This window comes from Salmo salar, chromosome 09 (assembly GCF_965601325.2).
Source record: "Salmo salar chromosome 09, fSalSal1, whole genome shotgun sequence".
In the NCBI taxonomy this organism is placed as follows: domain Eukaryota; kingdom Metazoa; phylum Chordata; class Actinopteri; order Salmoniformes; family Salmonidae; genus Salmo; species Salmo salar.
In genome coordinates this window covers 113,199,170-113,226,592 of record NC_138299.1, presented here as the reverse complement: position 1 = coordinate 113,226,592, position 27,423 = coordinate 113,199,170, and the positions used below count along the sequence as shown (strand labels likewise).

The window sequence follows — 27,423 nt, the reverse complement described above, 5'->3', positions numbered from 1 at the left end:
AACCTGGACGTGGGTGCCCCCATGTGACGTGACTTGACTTTAACATTATTCTGAAGACTGTTTTTATCTAATTAACTAACTATGTTTAATTGTTACCCGATTAAATTAATAATGTAATAATTCACTCATTAGGATCTGGGGCACCACGAGAGCGGTTCTTTAAAGAATTGCCATCAATATAAATAGTCCGGTGGCCATTTGTTTAATTGTTCAGCAGACTTATGGCTTGGGGGTAGAAGCTGTTAAGGAGCCTTCTGGTCCTAGACTTGGTGCTCCGGTACCGCTTGCCGTGCGGTAGCAAAGCAAACCGTCTATAACTTGGGTGACTGGGGTCTTTGCCAATTTTCTGGGGCTTTCCTCTGACGCCGCCCAGTATATAGGTCCTGGATTTGATATGATTTGATTTGGATCTCTTTTAGTCCCCATTTGGACTAATCTTCCAAGAGTCCTTTAACATTAAAATACAATTTATAATACAAACACATTTTCACAAATAACACACTATTACAAACCGTTCATAATATACTAACATAATGACCCAATAAATACTCAATCTAAAAAATATTGATTCTTCATCTACTATAGTCCCACAACATTTCTATGTAATATATTTAAATAATTTTAATAATGTTTACATTTATATATTGAAAGGTTTCTGGTTTGCTCAGTTAATTTATTCAATTTCTTTATTGCTTTAAATCGAAATGTTCTTTTGCCTATTTCTCTTTTCTGTCTGGATAACGCATAGATGGTGGACAATCTATTCCTAGTATATACGGAATGTCTGTCTCTTATTTGCTTAAGAACTTTTCCTATTTTAATATTTTTTTTTACATAGATTAGTTATTTGAGACGACCATGATAAGCAGTTGTCTAGCTGCACTCCCAATAGTTTGGTTTCTGCCACTTCTTCAATTTGTACTCCTCCCATACTTAATTGTATCCCATGCCGTTTTGGCCTTTTCCTAGTGGAACAGACCAACATATCTTTGGTTTTCTTGGTGTTTAAAACAAGTTTGTTCTGGCAAACCCACTCCCTGATATTCTCCAAATCTCCTTGTAAAGCTTGCTGTACCTGTTAAACCGATTGTCTTGCTGCATAAATTGTAGTATCATCTGCAAATATAGTAGCTTGAGTTTCAGCTAAGGCATAGGGAAGGTTGTTGGAATATATTAAATAAAGAAGTGGCCCAGGGCAGCTGCCCTGCGGTATTCCACAGTTTAACACGAGGGGAAGAAAATGAACCATTGATATAGGTGGACTGTTTCCTGTCAGTTAGATATGACTGTACCCAATTCAATGCTACCTCCTTAAAACCATAATGCATTAATTTTGTCAAAATTATTTCATGATCCACTAAATCAAATGCTGCACTGAAATCTAAAAATAATACACCCACAAACTTGCCAGTATCCATAGCATTAAGCCACTGGTCAGTCATGTCAACCAATGCAGTGGTAGTGGAATGTTTTTTGAGATAAGCATGCTGATTGGCTGTAATCAGAATATTCTTTTCCATGTACTCCCATATTTGTCTACTCACAATACCCTCCAATACCCTTACTGAGTGTAGGGATTAGACTAATTGGTCGACTATTGGTAGGAGTAATGGGTTCTTTGCAGTCTTTCGGAATAGGACACAGTTTCGCATGCTTCCATACATTTGCAAACATCCCCTTTTCCAGTGACCAATTAAATATGTATCTCAGTGGAACTGCAATCTGGGGAGCAGCACAGCGAAGCAAAAAATTGTCCATAAGACCATAACCTGTAGATTTACAATCAGGTAATGACTTCAATAGGTTTAACACCTCCACTGACACCGTTTGCAGACTAAAAGAGCACATCTTGTTGCTCATAATATGATCATCAATCCATTGGACAATAGCTTGTTTGGAAGAATATATGTTTACATTGTTGCTCAGTAAATTAATTTTCTTTGTAAAAAAATCTGCAAAATTATTGGCAATATCAACTGGTTTTGTTATTATTCTCCTGTCAACCTCCACACTAGATGGGCATGATGAGATAGATGTACCAAGTAAGCCCTTAACTGTGTTCCATACCTTTTTAGAATCATTTTTACAGTCAATAAAAGCATTGTTGTAAAATTACTTTTTTTCCTTTCGATTCAATTTAACTGCATAATTACGAAATGTTCTATAATTCTGTTCATCAATTTCTAATTTTGACTTGGCTGCTAATACTTTTGCCATATTTCTTTGAGAAAAAGCCTCACCCAGTTCATCATCAATCCATGGAGATGGACGAGCACCAACTGTAGTCTTTCTTATAGGGGCATGATGGTCCATTACCTCAGTGAGCAAATCAATAAAACATTCTGTAGCGTGATTTAAATCATTCTCTAGATAAATCAGCTCCCAGGGTACAGCAGCCAAATCATTTAGAAATAGCTCATGATTAAATGTTTCAAAATTTCTCTTGACCACAATCCTAGGGGGTTTCTTTGGAACCTTGGTGTTCATGGTTATGGTCACAATATTATGGTTTGTCCAGCCCACTGGCATTGATCTGGCTTTTAAGCATTGCAATGGTATATTACAGAAAATCAGATCAATGCATGTGTCTGAACGATGACCCAACTTAATTGATGATCTAGTAGTATCATTAACCATTTGTTTCAAACCACAGTTCTTGGCATATCTCATCAATTTTGTTCTATTTGAATTATTGTGATCCTTCCAATTTATATTAAAATCACCCAAGATAAATACATCTCTGTTGCTATCTGTGGCCTGGTCAAACCCAGTACATAAGTCATCCAAATAGGACACCTTAGAGCTAGGAGGTTTATACACACATCCTACCAATATGGCTGCCTGGTGAGGCAGATATACTTGAGCCCATAGTGCCTCTACTTGACATACATTAAGGTCATCCCTCCTCTTAAAAGGTATATGATTCTGAATGTACAGTGCTACACCCCCACCATTCCTATTCCTGTCCCTTCTCAGTAGACTATATCCATGAATGTTAATTTGCCCATCATTTACAGATGCATCTAAATGCGTTTCGGCCAAAGCCAAAATATGAATATTATTTATGTTGACCAAGTTAAAAACCTAATGTATTTTGTTAGGAAGGCTACATACATTAACCTGAGCTATATGCAACCCTTTCCTTATCAAGTGAAGATCAATAGAGCATGTATTCGTTATAGTTGAAGTTGTCATGATACACTACAACACACAAACTCAAATTTGAACATTAAATTAAAATAGCCAGGGAGTTACTCTAGAGTCCCGATACAATTGCCCGTTGATATGAAGTTTATCCATCACCATGGAGACTCGTTGATTCAGGCAACGCTTTTCCTTCATGATGGGATATAGTTTTTTTTCTCCTTTCATTGATCTCGGTGGGGAAGTGATCATTCATTCCAAAATCTGTGTTTCTGAGTTCTCTGCCCATGTTCTTCGCCATTTCCTTTTGCTTAAATTTGTCAAAACATGCAATAATAGCCCGTGGCCTATTTCCAGAGGCCTTACCAATTCTATGGACTCGAGAGTGACATTACGCACAACATCAGTGGGCAGTTTTAGTTGAGTTGACATAAAGTCTCGGACTGTGTCCTCACAGCCTCTGCTGTTGTCATTCTCCGGTATCCCTGAAAATATTAGATTGTCCCGCATTGATCGACACTGTACATCAAGCAAGGTTTCTTTAAGTTGTTTGTTCTCCCTTTGCACCACCTCCACCTTGCTATGAATAGAGTCTACAGTACCTTTCAGCGCCGTGTTCTCTTTCCTTAGATCATTAATCTGACATTGGCTGAAATCTAGACTAGCACATAATGCATTGATGTCCTCTCGTAATATATCCATGATATCAAGTTTGGCAAGCCTTTCATTGATGGATTTTAACAAGTCAACATCCATATCAGTAAACCTCTCCCCACTCGCCACACGCGCCGTCTTACTAGGGGATGGTTTGGTTCCATCATTGATACCTATTGGCCAACCTGGTTTTGGTTTGTTTTGTTGATTGGGTTGGTTGTCCTTAACAATGCTTGAATCCTCCGAAACCATCGTCATGTTTCTTTGAGTTCGTAAGTATCTCTCGTCAATGAATCGTTCAAGCTCCTCAATGGATTCTGAATCATCCAGATGCAACTGGTCAGGATGCTCTCGATGGTGCCACTGTAGAACTTTTTGAGGATATTGGGACCCATGCCAAATCTTTTCAGTTTCCTGAGGGGGAAAAGGTGTTGTCGTGCCCTCTTCAAGACTGTCTTGGTGTGTTTGGACCATGTTAGTTCGTTGGTGATGTGGACACCAAGGAACTTGAAACTCTCGACCCACTCCACTACAACCCCGTCAATGAGAATGGGGGCCTGTTCCTCTTTTTCCTGTATTCCACGATCAGCTCCTTTGTCTTGCTCACATTGAGGGAGAGTGAGTGTTTGGCCACCACACTGCCAGGTCTCTGACCTCCTCCCTATAGGCTGTCTCATCGCTGTCGGTAATCAGGCCTACCACTTTTGTATCGTCAGCAAACTTAATGAAGGTTCTTGAAGTCGTGTTTGGCCATGCAGTTGTGGGTGAACAAGGAGTACATCAGGGGACTGAGCACACACCCCTGAGGGGCCCCAGTATTGAGGATCAGTGTGGCAGATGTGATGTGACGTCCAGGATCCATTTGCAGAGGGGGGTGTTTAGTCCCAGGGTCCATAGCTTAGTGATAAGCTTTGTGGGCACTATGGTGCACTGGTTATTGACTGGAGACTTAATACGCTGGAAGCAGGTCCCTAGCGGAATGACAACAACATAGATGCTTGTTAAAGAAGAGATGAAGAGAGAGGGACAGAGACACTTAACATTGGTACATTCAGAAACTACTCAAACCTACAGTAACCATATACTTTGCACACGAACCGAGGTGATTGTATCACCTCCGCCTCGTGTTGAGATTCAAAGTTCAAACCATTTGAAACGTGTAGCTGACGCTTCACGCTTTTCTGGTCCAATGTGTTAACTTCTTAACCCATCCTTTATACCTTTTGCTCAAAAGGGGCGGTTCCGGCAGGCTGGCACACTCCCTGACCTCACTCTGGGGCAGTTATTATTCACTGTGCAAAGTTATGGAAAACAATTACCTCTTAACCTGTTGGGTCTAGGGGGCAGCATTTGCACGTCTGGATAAAAAAAATGTACCCGATTTAATCTGGTTACTAATCCTACCCAGTAACTAGAATATGCATATACTTATTATATATGGATAGAAAACACTCTAAAGTTTCCAAAACTGTTTGAATGGTGTCTGTGAGTATAACAGAACTCATTTGGCAGGCAAAACCCTGAGACATTTTCTGACAGGAAGTGGATACCTGATGTGTTGTATTGACTTTAAACCTATCCCATTGAAAAACACAGGGGTTTAGGAATATTTTGGCACTTCCTATTGCTTCCACTAGATGTCACCAGCCTTTACAAAGTGTTTTGAGTCTTCTGGAGGGAGATCTGACCGAACAAGAGCCATGGAACGATGATGTCCCATTAGACACCTGGCGCGCTAGTTCATGTTGGGTACCCTCGTTCCAATACGTTATAAAAGAGTATGCATTCGTCCACCTTGAATATTATTCATGTTCTGGTTAAAAAAGGCCCTAATGATTTATGCTATACAACGTTTGACATGTTTGAACGAACGGAAATATATTTTTTCCCCTCGTTCATGACGAGAAGTCCGGCTGGCTTACGTCATGTGCTAACGAGACGGAGATTTTTGGACATAAATGATGAGCTTTTTTGAACAAAACTACATTCGTTATGGACCTGTGATACCTGGAAGTGACATCTGATGAAGAGAATCAAAGGTAATGGATTATTTACATAGTATTTTCGATTTTAGATCTCCCCAACATGACGTCTAGTCTGTATCGCAACGCGTATTTTTCTGGGCGCAGTGCTCAGATTATTGCAAAGTGTGATTTCCCAGTAAGGTTATTTTTAAATCTGGCAAGTTGATTGCGTTCAAGAGATGTAAATCTATAATTCTTTAAATGACAATATAATATTTTACCAATGTTTTCTAATTTTAATTATTTAATTTGTTACGCTGACTTGACCGCCGGTTATTGGAGGGAAACGATTTCCTCAACATCAATGCCATAGTAAAACGCTGTTTTTGGATATAAATATGAACTTGATAGAACTAAAAATGCATGCATTGTCTAACATAATGTCCTAGGAGTGTCATCTGATGGAGATTGTAAAAGGTTAGTGCATCATTTTAGCTGGTTTTATGGTTTTGGTGACCCTGTCTTTGACTTGACAAAACATTACACACAACTCTTGTAAATGTACTGTCCTAACATACTCTAAATTTATGCTTTCGCCGTAAAACCTTTTTGAAATCGTAAAACGTGGTTAGATTAAGGAGATGTTTATCTTTCAAATGGTGTAACATAGTTGTATTTTTGAAAAATTTGAATTTTGACATTTATTTGGATTCAAATTTGCCGCTCTTGAAATGCACCTGCTGTTGATGGAGTGCACCACGGGTGGCACGCTAGCGTCCCACCTAGCCCCAAGAGGTTAACTTCTCAAATCACATCCCTCTCTTAACAAAAATACTCATCATGTTTCATATTACATGCACAACGCATAGTATGGAAACTTCATATACATTTGAAGTCGGAAGTTTACATACACTTAGGTTGGAGTCATTAAAACTTGTTTTTCAACCATTCCACAAATGTCTTGTTAATGAACTATAGTTTTGGCAAGTCGGTTAAGACATCTACTTTGTGCATGACACAAGTAATTTTTCACAGACTGATTATTTCACTTATAATTCACTGTATCACAATTCCAGTGGGTCAGATGTTTACATGCACTAAGTTGACAGTGCCTTTAAATAGTTTGGAAAATTCTAGGAAATTATGTCATAGCCTATCAAAAGCTTCTAAAGCCAATTGACATAATTTGAGTCAATTGGAGGTGTACCTGTGGATGTATTTCAAGGCCTACCTTCAAACTCAGTGCCTTTTTGCTGGACATCATGGGAAAATCAAAAGAAATCAGCCAAGACCTCAGAAAAAAGTTGTAGACCTCCTTAAGTCTGGTTCATCCTTGGGAGCAATTTCCAAATGCCTGAAGGTACCGTGTTCATCTGTACAAACAATAGCACGCAAGTATAAACACCATGGGACCACGCAGCCATCAGGAAGGAGACGCGTTCTGTCTCCTAGAGATGAACGCACTTTGGTGCGAAAAGTGCAAATCAATACCAGAACAACAGCAAAGGACCTTGTGAAGATGCTGGAGGAAACGGGTACAAAATTATCTATATCCACAGTAAAATGAGTCCTATATCGACATAACCTGAAAGGCCGCTCAGCAAGGAAGAAGCCACTGCTCCAAAACCGCAATAAAAAAGCCAGACTACGGTTTGCAACTGCACATGGGGACAAAGATCGTACTTTTTGGAGAAATGTCCTCTGGTCAGCAGAAGAACATCATCCCAAACATGAAGCACGGGGGTGGCAGCATCATGTTGTGGGGTGCTTTGCTGCAGGAGGGACTGGTGCACTTCACAAAATAGATGGCATCATGAGAAAGGAAAATTATGTGGATATATTGAAGCAACATCTGAAGACATCAGTCTGGAAGTTAAAGCTTGGTGCAAATAGGTCTTCTAAATGGACAATGACCCCAAGCATAGTCCCAAAGTTGTGGCAAAATGGCTTAAGGACAACAAAGTCAAGGTATTTGAGTGGCCATGACAAAGCCCTAACCTCTATCCCATAGTAAATTTGTGGGCAGAACTGAAAAAGCGTGCGAGCAAGGAGGCCTACAAACCTGACTCAGTTGGGGTGGCAGGTAGCCTAGTGTTTAGAGTGTTGGACTTGTAACCGAAAGGTTGCAAGATCGAATCCCTGAGCTGACAAGGTAAAACTCTGTTGTTCTGCCCCTGAACAAGGCAGTTAACCCACTGTTCCTAGGCCATCATTGAAAATAAGTGTTTGTGTTTTAATAAGTGTTTTTAACTGACTTGCCTAGTTAAATAAAGGTAAAAAATATATAATTAAGTTACACCAGCTCTGTCAGGAGGAATGGGACAAAATTCCCCCAACTTATTGTGGGAAGCTTGTGTAAGGCTACCTGAAACATTTTACTCAAGTTAAACAATTTAAAGGCAATGCTACCAAATACTAATTGAGTGTATGTAAACTCCTAACCCACTGGGAATGTGATGAAAGAAATTAAAGCTGAAATAAATCATTCTCCATAATTATTCTGACATTTCACATCTTAAAATAAAGTGGTGATGCTAACTGACCTAAAACAGGGAATTTTTACTTGGATTAAATGTCAGGAATTGTGAAAAACTGAGTTGAAATGTATTTGGCGAAGGTGTATGTAAACTTCCGACTTCAACTGTAGGTAGTGGGTATACTTTCCAAGTAACAGTATTTCCTTTATAACATTTTTTATGACATCACAAAATAACAAACAAAATGACATCATTGTCCTATAGATCGCCTCTGACCATTCCCCACGTTCTACTTTAGAAATATTGTTCCAGTATTCGCTTTTGAACATGTTAGAGTTTCAGCTGGAAAAAGTATGTTGAGACAAAGCACATTCCTTTGGTTAATCTTGAGTGTGCAGGCTTGGATTTACAACAGGACGTGAGTTGTTAATCCCCACTAGTTCTTTCTTTCCACCTCTACGGGTGAGGGGGGGTCTGATTAATGTTATTCATTGCAACCCTGATCTGACCTATTTGGATTCTCATGGACAGTCATGACACAGGAAAACACCAGAGGTGTGGTGCAAAGTCTCTCTGAGATCTGAAACGAAGTCAATACAAGACATCGGGTAGTAGGGTTAATGTTGATGAGGGCCCTTTTATTTTCCTCACCTCTTTCTTTGTCCTTAATTATGGCCTCTCTGTCCTCTTCTTCCTTCTCTTTCTTATTTAGAGTCTTCTAAATCTCCTCAAGCCTCCGCCTCCGATGGTCGATGGTGTCCATGACACTCTGTCCTTGCAACATTCTCTCCTTGACCTCCCACCTCATTGTCAACTTCTCCATATCTATCTTTTCTCTTAGGTGTTTCTGTTTATTCAACTCCTCTTTTCCTTCTTTTCTCTCAAGCTCCTCCTGCACTCTCTCTATTTCCACATTCCACTGATTTCCATTTCACCATCTCAGCCAGGATCATTGCTGTTTCCTTCTCTTATCTCCTCCATCCATTCTGCCTTGAGGGCCACCTGCTGTTGCTTTCTCCTGAGAATGTTCTTCTCCGTCCCCAGCTGCTTCCATTCCTCTTTCCTCCCAACCTCCTCCTCCCTCTTGTCCGTCTCTTTTTCTCTTATCCCAACAACCTTCTCCCTCTTCTCCATCTCCCCCTCCACCATCTTTACCTCATTTTTTTGGTTCTCTTCCTCTTGCCTCTTCCCTCTTCTGCACTGCATCCTTAGCTATCTGCACTTCCTCATCTCTTCTTTCTGTCTTTCTATCTCCTCTATTTCCAGTCTCGCCTAAGAGGAAGACATTATTATTATTATTATTATTTTATTACCATTTACATTTAAACCTAACATTCCCTAGTCATGACTATAGTAAAACTGCCATTTTATAAAAGCACCCAATGAACATGACTCCACACAACATTTTATCTCAGAGGAAAATAAAAGTGAATTCAATGGAACTGATTTGAATTTAATTAAGTTTAGTTGAATTGTATAATTGTAAGCTGTTTTGGAAACTAAGCACTACATTGCCCATAATGCTCTTTGGCTGAACATTCCAAATGACCATAGCAATTATGCATCACAATAGTAATTATATTTCTATGGTGTGGGCATTTTATGGTGTAGGGCAGGCCTTATAAGTTGCAACTTAGTAAGTGCAAACTGTCGGTTGAAAATTAATAGCCTAACAATTACTTTCATGGCCCCAGTCGCATTTACAAACCAATTATTTTCCTGTGCAAATTCCATTGAAGATTCTGGGGTAGTTGCAGTCCTAAAAGATTACATTTCATTAATTCAAATGAATCACACCTAATGATTTATCGCCTGAAAGGGTGGGGTGCCGCTAGTAAAAAAAAAATGTATACTTTAGAAACTTGCCACACACCTTATTTGCCTGTGTCAGCTGCCTTTTTTATCTTCTTTTCACATAATAATAATAATATAAAAAATCCCCAAAATATATGAACAAATACAAAACAAATTGCTGGTGTTGAGTGATCTTCTGAATCGTTCTCAAAATGCTGTTCAAAATTAAATGGAATGAGAAGTTTTTAATGTAATTGGAATGTTTACACAGAACTCTGTCATGGTAGTTGTTATGGCTTCATTATTCTGGAGTTCATTATACAACGGGTGGGTCTAATCCTAAATGCTGATTTGGTTAAAACCGCATTCCAGCCGGTGCCTATTCCACTAAGCTAAATGCCTATTTACTCTGTTTCATCTGACTGCAAAATCCACTGTCTCATCAGCCCAGCCAGGCACTTTATAAACTTGATCTCCACTATAAAAATAATCTAGACATTATTATATGTTAGGCTAACATTTAGTTTTCAACAGCGGAGATTTGTATAAAACTTGCTGTCTGTCTGACATTTGCAACATTGTTTTCATATTCAAATTCGATCTCCAGCTGTCCCATAGTAATGAACGTGTCGTGAGTCGGGACGAAACACTCAGTCAGGCAGGCAGCGTTTCTCGGCCAGTCGAAATCATGAATCAGCTGGCATAATTCTTATGGACATATACAAAGAAATGCAATTTGAAAAAAGGTCAAATTAAACAAAGTGCAGCTGGTTTACGGTCTTTCCAGCTTCAGTTTGAAGTGATTGTGTTAGCTGTGTTGTTGGCTAGCTCCTCTAAACAACAGTTTCCTGACGAGTGAGCACATTTTGTATGCCAGGAGAAATTGCGTCTCGTTAGCTCATTGTTATGGATGTATCCAAATAAATGTCACTAGAAAACAAGTTAAAACAAAAGATAATGCAATTACTTTGCTGTTATTGTCTTTTTGACATGACTGTAAGTTAGCCGTAGTTGGCTAGCTAGCAAGCAAGAGATAAGAATGTTGCCAGCCAGTATGGCAATGGAACATTTAGAACGAACGACTGAGTCGCTTCCATAGATACAGAACAAAAAGACTGAACTACTGGGTTGCGTCTCTAGTAACCGAACCAATAGAATGAACGACCAGCCGGCTTAGGTAGCAACCCTAGATTTGTGTCGGGACTAGATCTTGTGAAAGGATGAAGTAGGATGACATATTTTCATTAAAAAAAAAATATTTTGATGAATTTATTCAATCATTATTTGAACATGTTGGTAACCTGTTGTATAAAAGTTATAATGCCCTCGAAGCCAGTGTTTGGAGGATATATTTGCACGGGTGTTGTGCCAATATTTCCTCCAAACACCTGCTTTTCTGGCATTATCACTTAAATATGCCAACGTTCTAAATGATCATAATGCAAGTTGATTGATTCTGTTTCAGAACCATATTAATTACTCCCTCATACAGTTGTGCTCACTCAAATGTTTCAAAAGTACTTATTACAGAACTTAGTCCTACTGTTTTGATTATCAAGCCATTCCACGTTAATAAATGGTTGTTCATTACTATAAAATGCGCTTTTCAACTTGCAATGGCTGTCCATTCTATTTAAAGTGTGTGTTTGTGAATGTGTATGTTTGTGTGTCTTTGCCTCTATTTATTTTTTGTGAGTGTGCTGGGGTTGTTTAGGGTGTTGTTAGGGTCAGTTGGCTGACCCATTAGGGGGGGAAGGGAAGACCTGCAGACTTGCTCATCACAATAAGGGGTCTGGTAGGATGATAGTATACAGTGCAAACTCTTAAATAATTATGAATAGATCCACCATTGAGCACAAAAACAACACTTGTTACAGAATATTTTACATAGAAATAACATCTACATAGAAATAACACCCCCCTATTCAGACCCCTTGACTTTTTCCACATTTTGTTACGTTACAGCCTTATTCTAAAATGTATTACATCGTTTTTTCCCTTATTCAATCTACACACAATACCCCACAATGACAAAGCAAAAACATGTTTTTATATTTTAGATAAAATTATATCACATTTTTCAGCGGCAGGGACTGGGAGACTAGTCAGGTTCGAGGGAAAGATGAATGGAGCAAAGTACAGAGAGATCCTTGACGAAAACCTGCTCAGGATCTCAGACTGGGGCGAAAGTTCACCTTCCAATAAGACAATGACCCTAAGCACATAGCCAAGGCAACGCAGGAGTGGCTTCGGGACAGGTCTCTGAATGTCCTTGAGTGGCCCAGCCAGAGCCCAGACTTGAACCTGATCGAACATCTCTGGAGGGATCTGAAAATAGCTGTGCAGCAATGCTCCCCTGACAGAGCTTGAGAGGATCTGCAGAGAAGAATGGGAGAAACTCCCCAAATACTGGTGTGCCAAGCTTATAGCGTCATACTCAAAGAAGACTCGAGGCAGTAATCGCTGCCAAAGGTGCATCAACAAAGTACTGAATAAAGGGTCTGAATACTTATGTAAATGTGGTATTTCATTATTTATGTATTTTTTTGCAAAACTGTATATAAAAAAAATGTTCTTTGTCATTATGGGGTATTGTGTATAGATGAGGAAAAAAATAACATTTAATACTGTTAGGTTCTTATTTTTCAGAGTAAATGACTCACGGACACTAAAGGTTCTGTACAGCTGTAATCAGACAGCAAAACATTTCCTCACATCACAGTTATATACATCCTACTTAAAACACTCTTCCTTCTCTCCAATTCTTACATTTTATGGCTCCACGGGAAGCTAATAAAGAGGGTAACAGGATAACAAACCTTTATTACTGCCTTAAGAGAATCTGTCCACACCGCCTGACCTCAACTCCTCCTTCATCTAATCTACAGATGCCCATCTGTCTCCCCTGTTTCCCACGTTGCTCTCCTCTCATCCCCCCAACACATTCCAAATCTGTCTTTCTTCAGAGAACCATTAACTTCTGACATAAAACCCATTCTCTTTCATTTCCTATCATTCATTTACTATCTCAATGATCAAAGTTGACCAATTCCAACAATACATTTTAGAATAAGGCTGTTGCATAACAAGATGTGGAAAAAGTGAAGGGGTCTGAATACTTTCTGAATGCACTGTACATCTTAAATTGTAAAATGTCGTTATGTTTTGTGATTTGATGATTTGTGTCTAGGGATTAAGCCCATATGGGCTGGCACTAAATGATGTACATGTATGACAATCAATCAAATATCTACACAGTCACACACATTTAATGCACATTGTACCCCTGCTTCTGTGGTTAACTAAGTGCATCTGTGGTTTGTAATGTGTTTGTGTTCGTCTCTGTTCTACGCAGGGTCTGAACTGCAGTGTTGTGGTTCAGATGGTCAGTAACGTCAAGGCCCTTCACAGTGAGACAGAGCTGCTACTGGCAGGCAAGATGTGCCTGGTAAGTCTCAAAGCTGTTGTCTGCCTGCCTGTCGGTCGGTCTGTCTGTTTGTGTGTAGGTACAGCTGCATGTGTCTGTGTGTGGGGGGGTTATTATGTTTTTGTAACTGGGTATGTCTTTTCAGCAGTTGGACCCTCCTCAGAAGGAGCAGTTGACTGGAGCCCTGGGAACTGTGGCCCAGCAGCTACGCAGACTCCCAGACATACCCTGGCTGTGTCAGCTCATCGAACCTGGGGATGATGAGGTAGATCTAGATGCGACCACAATCACACACACACACACACACACACCCTATACACACCAGCCGCTTACCTCAGTGCTTTTCAATCTTAGTCCTAGGAACCCAAAGGGAGTATATTTTAGTCCCAGTCCAGTAATATCACACCTGATCTAACCCATTACACTTGTGGGAATTGGGCTATATGGGTAGGGCTAAATTGAAATGTTTCTTAGAGAAGTGGAAATATGGAAAGCATCTATAACCATGGTAACAATTAAAAGGGAACCGTTTGAAGATTATGGGGAAATTATTAGACTAAAGAGGAGAACACAACAGTTCACCTGACACAAGACTGAATCCAAGCATTACGCTGTTGATTTTATGTGCATTTGTAGTTGTTTTCTTTGGAACATAGCCCTGCATCACCGACTTTACACAATTGAATCCTACAGACGAAGAACCATATATGTGACATTTTTCAAAAAAAAGAGATATACATGAAAAATCGTTATTGGACACCCTTTTTCTATAGTGAACCGGTTTCACAAGCTTTCCACGCGCTAATTAACAATATTTTTAAATTTAAAGATAGGCTCTCGTGGAATAACCGTTTATGTGCACCACTCAGAATGGACGGACAAGCGCACAACTTTTCTGTTGCTGATGAAAATCGGCGAAATGTGGGAAAGAAACGTAAAACTAAACTAAAAGAATGGAAAGACAGGCAAAGGAAGATCTTACGGGATGCGGGAAAACCCTATACAAATCGTAAGGGTCAAGAAAAAACTGGAAAAAGCTGTCCAAAAGAGGTATGTGGAAGAACCGTATATCAAACAATCTAGCTAGCTAGCTATTGAGTACAGTAACTAACATGTATGTTCTGGGTTGTCTAATTTGTAACTATAGAGAAAACATATTAGCTAAAGTTAGTTGGCTACTAACTTATACATTATCGTTACAAATGTTATTGCTAGATTATAGAAGAAACATAGCTAGCTACTTTTTCTCCATCCACCGGATGATTCGACATGGCTACAGTAGCTAGCTAGTTATATGTAACGTTACACTGTATCCTGCAGGGAAGAGCGTGTTCCACTACGTGCAGAAAGGATTGTGGAAAGTTGACTGATGAGCGCAAGCTGCATCTGTTCAACACTTTCTACACTGTCCCATACGAGAAACAACAAGCGTTGATTCTCTCCGGCTTAGAACAGGTTAGAAATAGGACAAAACTCCTATTATTATTATAATAGCTATATTGAACACTTGCATAGTTTAACTTTGACAGTAATGATACGTACATTAACGTTAACTCTAAAAGTGCAGTGTTACACAATGGTGCAACACAAACTCATTCTGTGTATAGGTTGGGAGTGTGTGAAAGATGGAGGTCCTGATCAAGCAATACCCTGAATGTGCTACAGTATATTAAATTCTGAATTTATCATTGTCAATTTTTATTGCAGCATGAGGTGAAACGGAGACGTAAACCTGAGGATACAAAGGAGAACAAACGGAAACAAACCTTCAAATACCATGTACAGCAAGCAGGCCAGAGATTGAATGTGTGCAAGGTCACTTTCATGTCTGTGTTCCAGCTAACCAACAGCCGTCTTCAGGCAAGTGAAAATATGAATTAATGTCTATATGAATATCAATTACAAACATATTGTATTCTTTGTACTCGTTTTTTTAGAACCTGCTAATTGAAATGTAATTGTTTTGGTCAGGTTGTTCAGGAAAAGTTAGGAGTTCAAGCTGAGGCAGGTGAGGTTGCAGGGTCTCCAGATCAGGCTACTGAGGCTAGGTCTCCTTTAGAAGATGGAAGAGGGAAGCATAGCAATAGGTAATGCGCTATGGATGCCAGCCTGGATTATTTCACTATAGCAGTGCTCTAAACAATCTTCTAAACATTAACATAGAGTATCGAATGGATGAATAGCGAATTCTGAAACAAAAATATAAAAATGTTTATTACTTTTAAACAAAATGATGGTAATTAAGCTGTCCAACTACAACCTGAGCATTGAGGACTGAGTGCCGATTACCTTCCCCCTCCCACCGGACGGCACTGGCCTAATTCTCGCCGCCCTACAGGACCCCCCGGCCACAAACGGCAATGGCGTGACCGGGATTTGTACCCCGGTTATAGCGACACAGTTGCACTCTAAGGCAGGTCCCTAGACCATTGAGAGAATACAAGTTCAACAACATCTTGTTGTCTCCTTACAGGCCACATCGGATACATGCTACAGTGAAAGAGGGCACCAAGGAGCACATTTTAGCTTTCCCAAGAACCCAGAACCACTACTCTCGGATGAAGGGGGATGTACACAGAGAATACCTCAGCCCTGATCTGAATTTGTTGCGAATGTACCGACTCTACAAAGAGAAGAATACCACATCATCTGCAAAATTCTGGGTTTATAGGGACATTTTCAAACAGCAGAGTCTCAATTTCGGCCAACCCAGGAGTGACACCTGTGGCAAATGTGACGCATTCTTCACTAAGATGTCAGCAGCAACATCTGAAGAGGAGAAGAGGAAGATTGCAGTTGAAAGTGAGTTGCACCATCGAAAAGCCGAAAAGGCCTACACACAGCTGTGTGTGACACTGAGTGGGCTAAAGCCAATGCTGACTGCCATGTCATTTCTGTGGATCTACAGGGGGTGATGTACACCCCTAATCTGACCCACTCCAATGTCTACTACCAGCGGCAGCTGTCAAATTTTAACCTTTGCATCCAGGAACTTGGAAAAGAAGATCCTGCATACATGTGTGTTTGGCATGAGGGGATTGCACACCGAGGTTCCATTGAGGTAGCAAGCTGCATATTGAAGTGGGTGAAGACAAAATTCACGCCACTCCCCAAACCAGAGGTGCGCAAGTTGATCATCTTCAGTGACAGATGCTGTGGGCAGAATAACAACTGGCGGATGCTCAATCTGATGTCGATGCTCATCTCTATGGGTTACTTTACCCAAGTTGAACAGAAGTTCATGGTCTCTGGTCATTCTTTTCTTCCTTGTGATCGATCTTTTGCCACCATTGAGAAGAGGTGCAAGGAGTCAGTCCTTCATACACCTGATGATGTTTCAAAGATGATACTTGAAGCACAACCAGCAAAACCATTCAAGGTGATGAGGATGCAATGTGAAGACTTCAGGCACCTTCCAGATTCTGTCCTCAAGCGACCAGCTGGACTACAGATCACCTCAGTGAGGTGGTTAAAAGTCACAGGTATTGGGAAAGGAATCGATCGCAAACATTGGCTCATTCTAAGATCCGATGACAGTATATCACAGGTATTGCACAGAGAATAGTTTACTAACATTCATCATCAACATGCAACATGTTGTTCTAACAATAAAATATCCTAGTGCTTGACTGTGAAAGTTGTTTATTGATGTCAGGAACTTAAAATGTTTCTGTTGTAATTTCAGTTGAGGATCCTTGGAATCTGTACGCCAGACAGAGCCACAGTCTATTTGAGGGATGGAAATCGTGGCTGATCTCCAAACCAAAACAAGGAGCTACACCTCAACCTCCCTATTTTGCAAGCCACTACCCTAGAGCATATGAGAGTCCTCTGCCCATCAAAAAAAACAAGTACCAAGATCTGATGACCATGCTCAACTACTTGCCAGCTGCTGCACGCTCTTTTTATAAATCACTGCAGAGTGAATAATTTGATGTTAAACCAAGCTACATAATTAACCGTTTTTTCTGTGAGTTTATGATCCCCTGAACCTGTATAGTATGTTGAATCTGAATACATTTCAGAAAACATGTCACCCCTATTGTAGGAATTTTCTATGTGAATCAATTTGTGTATGATTTCAACCAGCACAATATATTGAATTAATTTAATTTTAAGATGTTGTTCCTAGTGTAGAAAATGTTATGTACAATGTGTTCTGTTGAGAATGATTTTGTGTGTGATCATTTGAACCTTTTTTAAATCTGAATTAATTAAAAACAAACAAGTCATCACATACAGTATGTGAGTATTCATTTGATCTTGATTCCCTTTTGTTATTCATTACAATACGTCTCTCTGTCACCACATTTAGCATCAACTCTAAGCAGTTAATACTTATTTACTGCTGTCACCTCAGTACAGGACATTTCTTGCCTTTAGCATGGGTTTAACGCAATTCAAAACTTAATTGCTGATCATAGTGTTAAACGCAAAGAGAATGGGTTTCTGAACGTTTTGTAATATTGACCTTAGGGACCTGCATATTGGCACATGACATTGATCCATATTTGATATGTAGAAGTTGTGCTTCTTTTGATTGAATTCTATTTTTGTAGTTATTCTATGGTATGTTCACATTGAGGGCTTCATTTTAAATGAGACTAAGATTTCATGACTCAACTTTTAAGAAAAGTCATCAGTGCTAAAGTTGATAGACCACCTTTAAATGAACCTCCATTAAATGAATTAACTACATATTGCATTTAAGTTATTTACATGAAGGGCATCTGCACTTGAAAGTACTTAAAACATCATATCAGGTGTTAAAAAAGGACATCTTACAAGTGTCATGCAAAATGTCACATATACTGTTCTTCCACAAACTGAAATCATCACTGGAGATATACTGTTCTTCCACATTCTAAAAATTAAAACGGCAATAAAAAAAGTATTTTTTGAAATAACAAAAAAATATCAATTGTTGTTGGAAGATATGAGTATGGTGAATTATTTGTCAACCATAAAACACCTAATGTGGTACACACAATTAATAATATAAAAATAACTGATTATCTTAAAATGGAAAAATTGTCACATATATGGTTCTTCGTCTGTAGTATTAAATTACTGTTGTTGTTTCCACAATCCAAAAACGGTCCATTATAAATCGCAATCTGGTCAGGTGGGCATAATTTGAAAGCTTGTTCTATTGCCAACATGACTAGCTAAATTATAAAATACAATCTTACATTGTTAGGCTTTCATTTGGAGGCTACTTCTTGTTGTGCACGGTGCTCAAGTTCAGAACGGCTGTCAGTAAAAACCAATACAGATCTGTGAAGCAGAGACCCTGAGCTCTGACATCATGTATATCATGTTACTGTATAGCCACTGTGTTCCCATTTAGGCACTTATCAGTGTCCAAATCTACTATTTTCAACCCGTTTACGGGTACAAGTGTAAAGGAGCTACTTAATCAAGGTCTTGATGATTGATTAATTGAATCAGGTCGGTGTGTTAGTGCTGGGCTAGAGTAAAACTGTTCAACTCTGTGTGTCCATAGTACTGGACAGTCTGAATTACCCAATGTCTAATCTGTCTTTCTCTCTAATCTGGCTGTCTTGTCTGGCTGTCTTGTCTGGCTGTCTTGTCTGGCTGTCTAACCTGGCAACCTGTCTATCTGGCTGTCTAACCTGTCTGTGTTTCTGCAGGGACATCTGACGGATTTCTCCAAGCGCAGCCGCAGTGCCAAGTTCCGTCTCGTCCCCAAGTTCAAGAAGGACAAAAACAACAAGAACAAGGAGGCCTGTGCCACTCTCACACTGCCAGGTACTATCTACCTCTCTTTTTCTCGCACTCTCTCTCTCTCACAGGAATTACTCTGGAACACTCTGAATTAAATCATGTTTGGACAATGACAAATCATGGTCAACACTCTTTGAAAATCACATTCAATTCTTTCTGAGGTCGCCACAACATTCAGCACACCATCATCCCTGTAATGGTCAGATTTAGGGTAGGTTCATCTTATCCTAGAGCTGCGGTTAAGGGCTGTGCAGGGTTGTGGCGTCTCTCTGTGGTGTCTTTCCGTGGTGTGGTTGGGGGTCTGAAGGGGGTCTTGCTTTCTGCAGTGCACCAGTGGGGCACAGAGGAGGTAGCCGCCTGGCTGGAGCTCATCTGTCTCACCGAGTACAAGGAGATCTTTATTGGGCACGACGTGCGCGGCGCCGAGCTGCTGCACCTGGAGAGGAGGGATCTCAAGGTACTACACACATACAGGCTGTCCCAAATATCTATCCTTCTTCTCAAAGTGTGCACTTGTTTACTTCCCTTCACTGATTTGAAAGGAAATTAGTGGCATAAGAAACTCCCACTAGCCCATGCCTCCACCAATCCAATGCTTTTAGGTTTGTGGGAAGTAGTGAAAGAGCAGTGATGGAGAGTAGAGAACTACATGTAGTTCAACTAGTAATTTAATTACATTTTGCTGTAGCTTGGTGGTAGTTTAACTAAATTCAAATATTTGTAGTGTTTTCAGTAGTTAGTTATTTTTTTGCCGAGTAGCTAACTACTGGAACTACACACTTCCTTTTTTTGCAAAAAGAACAGAAAATATGGGTAAACTAGGCAAGATTTCAATTATTTTTCGGCATCAGACCTGCCTAATTTTCACTTGAAACATAGTTTTTGTGTTTAAAAGGCTAAATTACACATTATGTTAACATCTGACTCCAGAGTGTACTTTGTAATTTATGACATTTCAGATTTAGATTGGATAATTTTTCATGAAGTATACTGAACAAAAATGAAAATGCAACATGTAAAGTGTCGGTCCCATGTTTCTTGAGCTGAGATAAAAGATCCCAGAAATGTTCCTTATGCACAAAATGTTATTTCTCTCAAATTTTGTGCACAAATTTGTTTACATACTTGTTAGGGAGCATTTTTCTTTTGCCAGGATAATCCATCCACCTGACAGGTGTGGCATTTCAAGAAGCTGATTAAACAGCATGATCATTACACAGGTGTACCTTGTGCTTGGGACAATAAAAGGCCACTCTAAAATGTGCCGTTTTGCAACAGATGTCAAGTTTTGAGGGAGCGTGCAATTGGCATGCTGACTGCAGGAATGTCCACCAGAGCTGTTGCCAGATAATTGAGTGATAATTTCACTACCATAAGCCTCCTTCAGTGTCGAATTTGGCAGTACGTCCAACCAGCCTCACAACCGCAGACCATGTGTATGGCGTCCTGTGGGCGAGCTGTTTGCTGATGTCAACGTTGGGAACAGAGTGACCCATGGTGGGGTTATGGTTGGGCAGGCATAAGCTACGGACAACGAACACAATTGCATTTTATTAATGGAAATTTCAATGCACAGCGATACCGTGATGAGAACCTGAGGCCCATTGTCATGCCATTCATCCGCCACCATCACCTCATGTTTCAGCATGTTAAAACCTCTTGACGCGCTGATCCCGTAACCGGGATCAACATCCAGCGAAAAATCAGAGCGCCATATTCATAACCAAATCTAATAAATTCTGTTTCTCAAACATAGGACTATTTTACACCGTTTTATAGATGCATTTCTCCTGAATCGAACCACATTGTCCGATTTCAAAAAGGCTTTACAGCGAAAGCAAAACATTACATTGTTAGGAGAGTACATCGACACACCGCCATTTTCCGACCAACCACATGCATCACAAATAACCAAAACACAGCTAAATGAAGCACTAACCTTTGACAATCTTCATCAGATGACACTCCTAGGACATCATGTTACACAATACATGCATTCTTTTGTTCGATAAAGTTCATATTTATATATAAAAACAGCATTTTACATCGGCGCGTGATGTTCAGAAAATATTTTCCCTCAAATGCTTCCGGTGAACCAGCGCTACAATTTACAAAATTACTATTCGAAAACATTGGTAAAATATAATATTGTCATTCAAAGAATTATAGATTAACATCTCGTGAATGCAACCACATTGCCAGATTTAAAAATAACTTTACTAGGAAATCACACTTTGCAATAAACGAGGTGCTATGCTCAGAAAAATAGGCTAGGCGATACAGGTTAGCTCCATCTTGGAACCATATAAAATCAAATATACTATTGTAAATATTCCCTTACCTTTGATTATCTTCATCAGAAGGCACTTCCAGGAATCCCAGGTCCACAACAAATGTAGTTTTGTTCGAAAAAGTTAATTTATGTCCCAATAGCTCCTTCTTGTTAGCGCGTTCCGAAGGCGCGCGGGACTTGTTGTCATGAATGTGCATTTTTTTTTTTTTATTTACGTTCATTCAAACATTGTATAACATAAATCTTTAGGGCCTTTTTCAATCAGAACTTCAATAATATTCAAAGCGGACGATTGCATTGTCTTACTAAACGTTTCGGAACAAGAGAGTACCCACGGGCACGCGCATCATAGTAGTAATGGCCCTCCCCCTATGACAAAATTTCCAGGCCTCTCGTTCGGTCAGTTTTTACAGGAGAAGACTCAAACCACTTTGTAAAGACTGTTGACATCTAGTGGAAGCCTTAGGAAGTGCTAAATGAATCCTAACTCACGGTGTGTTTCATAGCCAAGGCTTGAAAGTGATTCCACAAATCAGATTTCCACTTCCTGTTAGGATTTGTCTCAGGGTTTTGACTGCCATATGAGTTCTGTTATACTCACAGACACCATTCAAACCGTTTTATAAACTTTGGAGTGTTTTCTATCCAAATCTACTAATTATATGCATATCCTAGCTTCTGAGTTTGAGTAGGAGGCCGTTTAAAATGGGCATGTATTTTTTTCCAAATTCGCAATAGCGCCCCCTGGCCTTAATGTTCGTCAAGAGGTTAATGCACGGCCCCATGTTGCAAAGGTATCTACACAATTCCTGGAAGCTGAAAATGTTCGTTCTTCCATGGCCTGCATACTCTCCAGACATGTCACCCATTGAGCATGTTTAGGATGCTCTGGATTGACGTGTACAACAGCGTGTTTAAGTTACTGCCAATATCCAGTAACTTCACACAGCCATTGAAGAGTGATACAACATTCCACAGGCTACAATCAACAACCTGATCAACTCTATGCGAAGTGGATGTGTCGCGCTGCATAAAGCAAATGGTGGTCACACCAGACAGTGACAGGTTTTCGGATCCACGGCCCTACTTTTATTACATTTTTGGCGGATCATGTTTCGGAGGACGCAAGACAAGACCTTTGCCTCTCGAGCTGGTTGGGGAGTTGCAGCGATGAGACAAGATAGAATTGCGTCCTCCGAAACATGACCCGCCAAACCGTGCTTCTTAACATCCGCCCTCTTAACCTGGAAGCCAGCTGTGTCGGAGGAAACACTGTTCACCTGACGACCGAGGTTAATCTGCCCGCCACAAGGACACAAGTGCCTTAGACCGCTGCGCCATTCGGGATCCCCCTAGTTTTTTCTTTTTTAAAGGTATCTGTGACCAACAGATGCATATCTGTATTCCCAGTCATGTGAAATCCATAGATTATGGTTAATTGAATTTATTTCATTTGATTGATTTCCTCATATGAACTGTAACTCAGTAAAATCTTTGAAATTGTTGCATGTTGCGTTTACATTTTCTTTTTCAGTATAGTTTGGATGTAGTGAACTACTTGTTGAAAATAATTTTAGTTAAGTAAACTATGTTTCTTAAGGGTAGCTTTATTGTAGCTTAACTTATTCCAGTGTGAAGTAATTGGTAGCTTGGTAAACTATATTTTCAGAGTAGCTTCCCCAACATTGTGAACGAGTGCACACGTCATGTGAAAGGAGATGTTATTGGGACACAGCCATTCTTTCAGGTGCCAGGTAGAGCTTTCTTATGTTTCACTACTCTGGGGTTTTACCATGGGTGTTTAATTTGACTCCCTGTTCATTGATTTAAGTTATTTATAGTCTATAAAGAGCTTGGAGTTTTCCCTGCCAGGTGACGTCTGGAAAAATTCCTGACCCTACATGGTACATGGGTCCACATGTGTGTCCTGGTGTTTGTTCTAATTTGTGTGTGTGTGTCCATCCATTGCAGGACTTGGGGGTGACGAAGGTTGGCCACATGAAGCGTATTCTCCAGGGTATCAGAGAGTTGAGTCGCAGCAGCACTGCCAGCGAAGCCTAGGCTCTCTCCTGTACAACTGTGTGTGCTGCACCAGACCATGTACCTAAACTGACTGTACCCAGCCATGCTGTACCCACACCTCCCAAGCCTTGAACAGCTTGAACCCAACGGGACCTCTATACACTCAAATATGGATTTGAGTTTAATCAACCAATAAAATTTACCACAGTGCCTTTCTTCACACCCCATCTCTGCAGAGTCCATGTCTGGGAGCAACCAACTGAACTGCAAACGGAGGAGGCCAAATGACTATCGCCACTGGGGAGGGGTGTTCAATGATGTCAGTTGAGAGAGGAAGGTCAGGAGAGATTGCAGGGAATCCAATCGGGCTGACTACCAGGAACAAAGTCTGCTGACAGAAAAACTAAACTACCCAGAATGCCGTATCAACAAACCAGCGCCAGAGTCCACCAATTAACGTTTGACCAATTTAACTTTTTAAACAGTTGATACATTTCAGAAGCTTGTTTGCAAAGTCAAGGAAGATGCAGAAACTAGCAAGACTGCATCTCAAATGACCCTATTCCTCATATAGGACACTATTTTTGACCAGAGCTCCATAGGTCAAGAGGTAATGCACTGCATGATACTAGGAGGTGTCTTTTGAACATATAGAGTGGGCACCATAGGTTATATTTCCATAGTTTCCACTGACTGGATCATGGAAAAGACTTATGGAAGAGGCTGAGTTTTTGTATTGAAATATGCATCTATTTATTTCTTATGCGTTGTACTGGATATGTTGAGTTTGAATGTGTTTGAACCAGGATGTTTCTGAAAATGACGTGGGATGCCAGGTAATATGTTCCCAAAAGAAAAACAGATAGACTGGAAGAGGTCTGAACTACAAGGTTAAGCAGCGACAATCAACCAATCACTCCAACAACCTTCAGCCTTTTCCCAGGTGCATGTGTAATTTCTCTTTCTCCTTATGTCTCTCCTCGTCCCTGTCCTTTTTATATGAATAACAATTACAATTCCAACTACCTAGGTTGAGTGCGGGGCTGGTAAACTAGACGAAAGCGACGACCCTGCTTTGTCACCAAACGTCATTTTAGAGCGTGATGGGCCCCCGATGTTCGTATTCATTAGTGTACATTGGAGATTCAGGTAGTCACCCTGTTTCAAAAGGTTTCCATCCTACTGAACACAACACTTATGTATTGTAGGGAAAAGCAAAACTCTACCATGCCTTAAATAATCTACAAACTGTCACATATCAGGCAGATCTCTGGGTGTGTAGTATGTCTTGGCACTCTTTGGTGTCAATAAGATCACATTTTTAGAACACTGCCTTAAGATTATTCACCTCGGTTAAAGTAGTTTCCCGGACCCAGATTAAGCCTATTTCTGGATTAAACAGGCACACTCAATGGAGAATCTACCTCGAAAGTGGTTTTTAGTCCAAGAGTGGACTCAATCTGGGTCCAAGAAACTGGCCGGTAATGTTTAAGGCCTCTAGTGTTTCCTGACCATGTTATATCCTGAAACTCAAATCAACCGCTAGTGCCTACCCCTGTGGGCACTTGTGTAGATATGACAGGATTGGATAGGTCAATAAGCAATATGGAGGTAGCTCAGCTTTGCCCTCTGACAGGCCAGGTGGAATTGTCGCCAATTGCTTATACCTATCCTCTTAGGTCTGCACAAACGAATAGGAGGTAGGGATTAAGGGTTTACAGTGCCTTGCGAAAGTATTCGGCCCCCTTGAACTTTTCGACCTTTTGCCACATTTCAGGCTTCAAACAAAGATATAAAACTGTAATTTTTTGTGAAGAATCAACAACAAGTGGGACACAATGTATTGGATATTTCAAACTTTTTTAACAGGTAAAAAACTGAAAAATTGGCCGTGCAAAATTATTCAGCCCCTTTACTTTCAGTGCAGCAAACTCTCTCCAGAAGTTCAGTGAGGATCTCTGAATGATCCAATGTTGACCTAAATGACTAATGATGATAAATAGAATCCACCTGTGTGTAATAAAGTCTCCGTATAAATGCACCTGCTCTGTGATAGTCTCAGAGGTCCGTTTAAAGCGCAGAGAGCATCATGAAGAACAAGGAACACACCAGGCAGGTCCGAGATACTGTTGTGGAGAAGTTTAAAGCCGGATTTGGATACAAAAAGATTTCCCAAGCTTTAAACATCCCAAGGAGCACTGTGCAAGTGATAATATTGAAATGGAAGGAGTATCAGACCACTGCAAATCTACGAAGACCCGGCCGTCCCTCTAAACTTTCAGCTCATACAAGGAGAAGACTGATCAGAGATGCAGCCAAGAGGCCCATGATCACTCTGGATGAACTGCAGAGATCTACAGCTGAGGTGGGAGACTCTGTCCATAGGACAACAATCAGTCGTATACTGCACAAAATCTGGCCTTTATGGAAGAGTGGCAAGAAGAAAGCCATTTCTTAAAGATATCCATAAAAAGTGTTGTTTAAAGTTTGCCACTAGCCACCTGGGAGACACACCAAACATGTGGAAGAAGGTGCTCTGGTCAGATGATACCAAAATCGAACTTTTTGGCAACAATGCAAAACGTTATGTTTGGCGTAAAAGCAACACAGCTCATCACCCTGAACACACCATCCCCACTGTCAAACATGGTGGTGGCAGCATCATGGTTTGGGCCTGCTTTTCTTCAGCAGGGGCAGGGAAGATGGTTAAAATTGATGGGAAGATGGATGGAGCCAAATACAGGACCATTCTGGAAGAAAACCTGATGGAGTCTGCAAAAGACCTGAGACTGGGACGGAGATTTGTCTTCCAACAAGACAATGATCCAAAACATAAAGCAAAATCTACAATGGAATGGTTCACAAATAAACATATCCAGGTGTTAGAATGGCCAAGTCAAAGTCCAGACCTGAATCCAATCGAGAATCTGTGGAAAGAACTGAAAACTGCTGTTCACAAACGCTCTCCATCCAACCTCACTGAGCTCGAGCTGTTTTGCAAGGAGGAATGGGCAGAAATTTCAGTCTCTCGATGTGCAAAACTGATAGAGACATACCCCAAGCGACTTACAGCTGTAATCGCAGCAAAAGGTGGCGCTACAAAGTATTAACTTAAGGGGGCTGAATAATTTTGCACGCCCAATCTTTCAGTTTTTTATGTTACATTTTTTTGAAATATCCAATAAATTTCGTTCCACTTCATGATTGTGTCCCACTTGTTGTTGATTCTTCACAAAAAAATACAGTTTTATATCTTTATGTTTGAAGCCTGAAATGTGGCAAAAGGTCAAAGTTCAAGGGGGCCGAATACTTTCGCAAGGCACTGTATTTGGGATTCGGTAATATCTAGGTTATAATAAGTATGGCCCAGTGTTCTTCCTGGTCAAGTCCCTGGGTCAGGGGAAACTCTTTGGCCTAGTCATGTTCTCTCCCACTCAGTCCTGTGTGGATGTCCAGGTTCTGTTTTATGTCTGGCTGTGCAGTGATGCAATTGTTTTCATTATGGTCTGTATGGTCATATAATTTCCCTCCTCGCAACCTTTGGGGTTGTCCCTTTCTTCTTTGCTTGTCGAGAATCGAGAACCCCTGGGAAGCGGTCTCTTCCGTTCCAGTATTTATTGATAATTTATACGTTAGAAATAATACTGTATGCTATACCTCTTTTTTCCATGTACATAAGCCCGACCCACTTGGTTGTAAATATGTCTGTCTTGTATATTGAAATACAGCCATCCTGTAATAAAAATTGTATATGTTTGAGTTGGGTCTTTGGATGTGTTTCTTTAGTCAATACCATCACGTGGATTATGTTCAAGATTTCAATGTTTAGCCATGTTTAAAAATGTTTCGTTCATAAATTGAAGGTCCAACATTGTTTTTAACATGCATACGGCTTCCCTG

General features: G+C 40.2%; 1 protein-coding gene across 4 annotated transcripts in view; it reads left to right on the top strand.

Moving 5' to 3' along the window:
• The window catches only part of dgkd (diacylglycerol kinase delta), a 173,936-nt gene extending 146,654 nt beyond the window's left edge, over positions 1 to 27,282 (top strand). For 2 of the 4 annotated variants that reach the window (XM_014213440.3, XM_014213442.3), the window contains 5 exons: positions 13,389 to 13,481; positions 13,606 to 13,725; positions 19,115 to 19,232; positions 19,535 to 19,665; positions 23,473 to 27,282. In XM_014213440.3, coding sequence (XP_014068915.2) covers positions 13,389 to 13,481; positions 13,606 to 13,725; positions 19,115 to 19,232; positions 19,535 to 19,665; positions 23,473 to 23,562 — 552 coding nt within the window. In that variant the 3' untranslated portion in view covers positions 23,563 to 27,282. Of the gene's footprint in view, positions 1 to 13,388; positions 13,482 to 13,605; positions 13,726 to 15,167; positions 17,008 to 17,145; positions 17,696 to 19,114; positions 19,233 to 19,534; positions 19,666 to 23,472 lie in introns of those variants that run through there. The other 2 variants (XR_014378845.1, XM_045724294.2) reach the window with 2 other exon arrangements.
• The last annotated feature ends 141 nt before the right edge of the window (positions 27,283 to 27,423 follow it).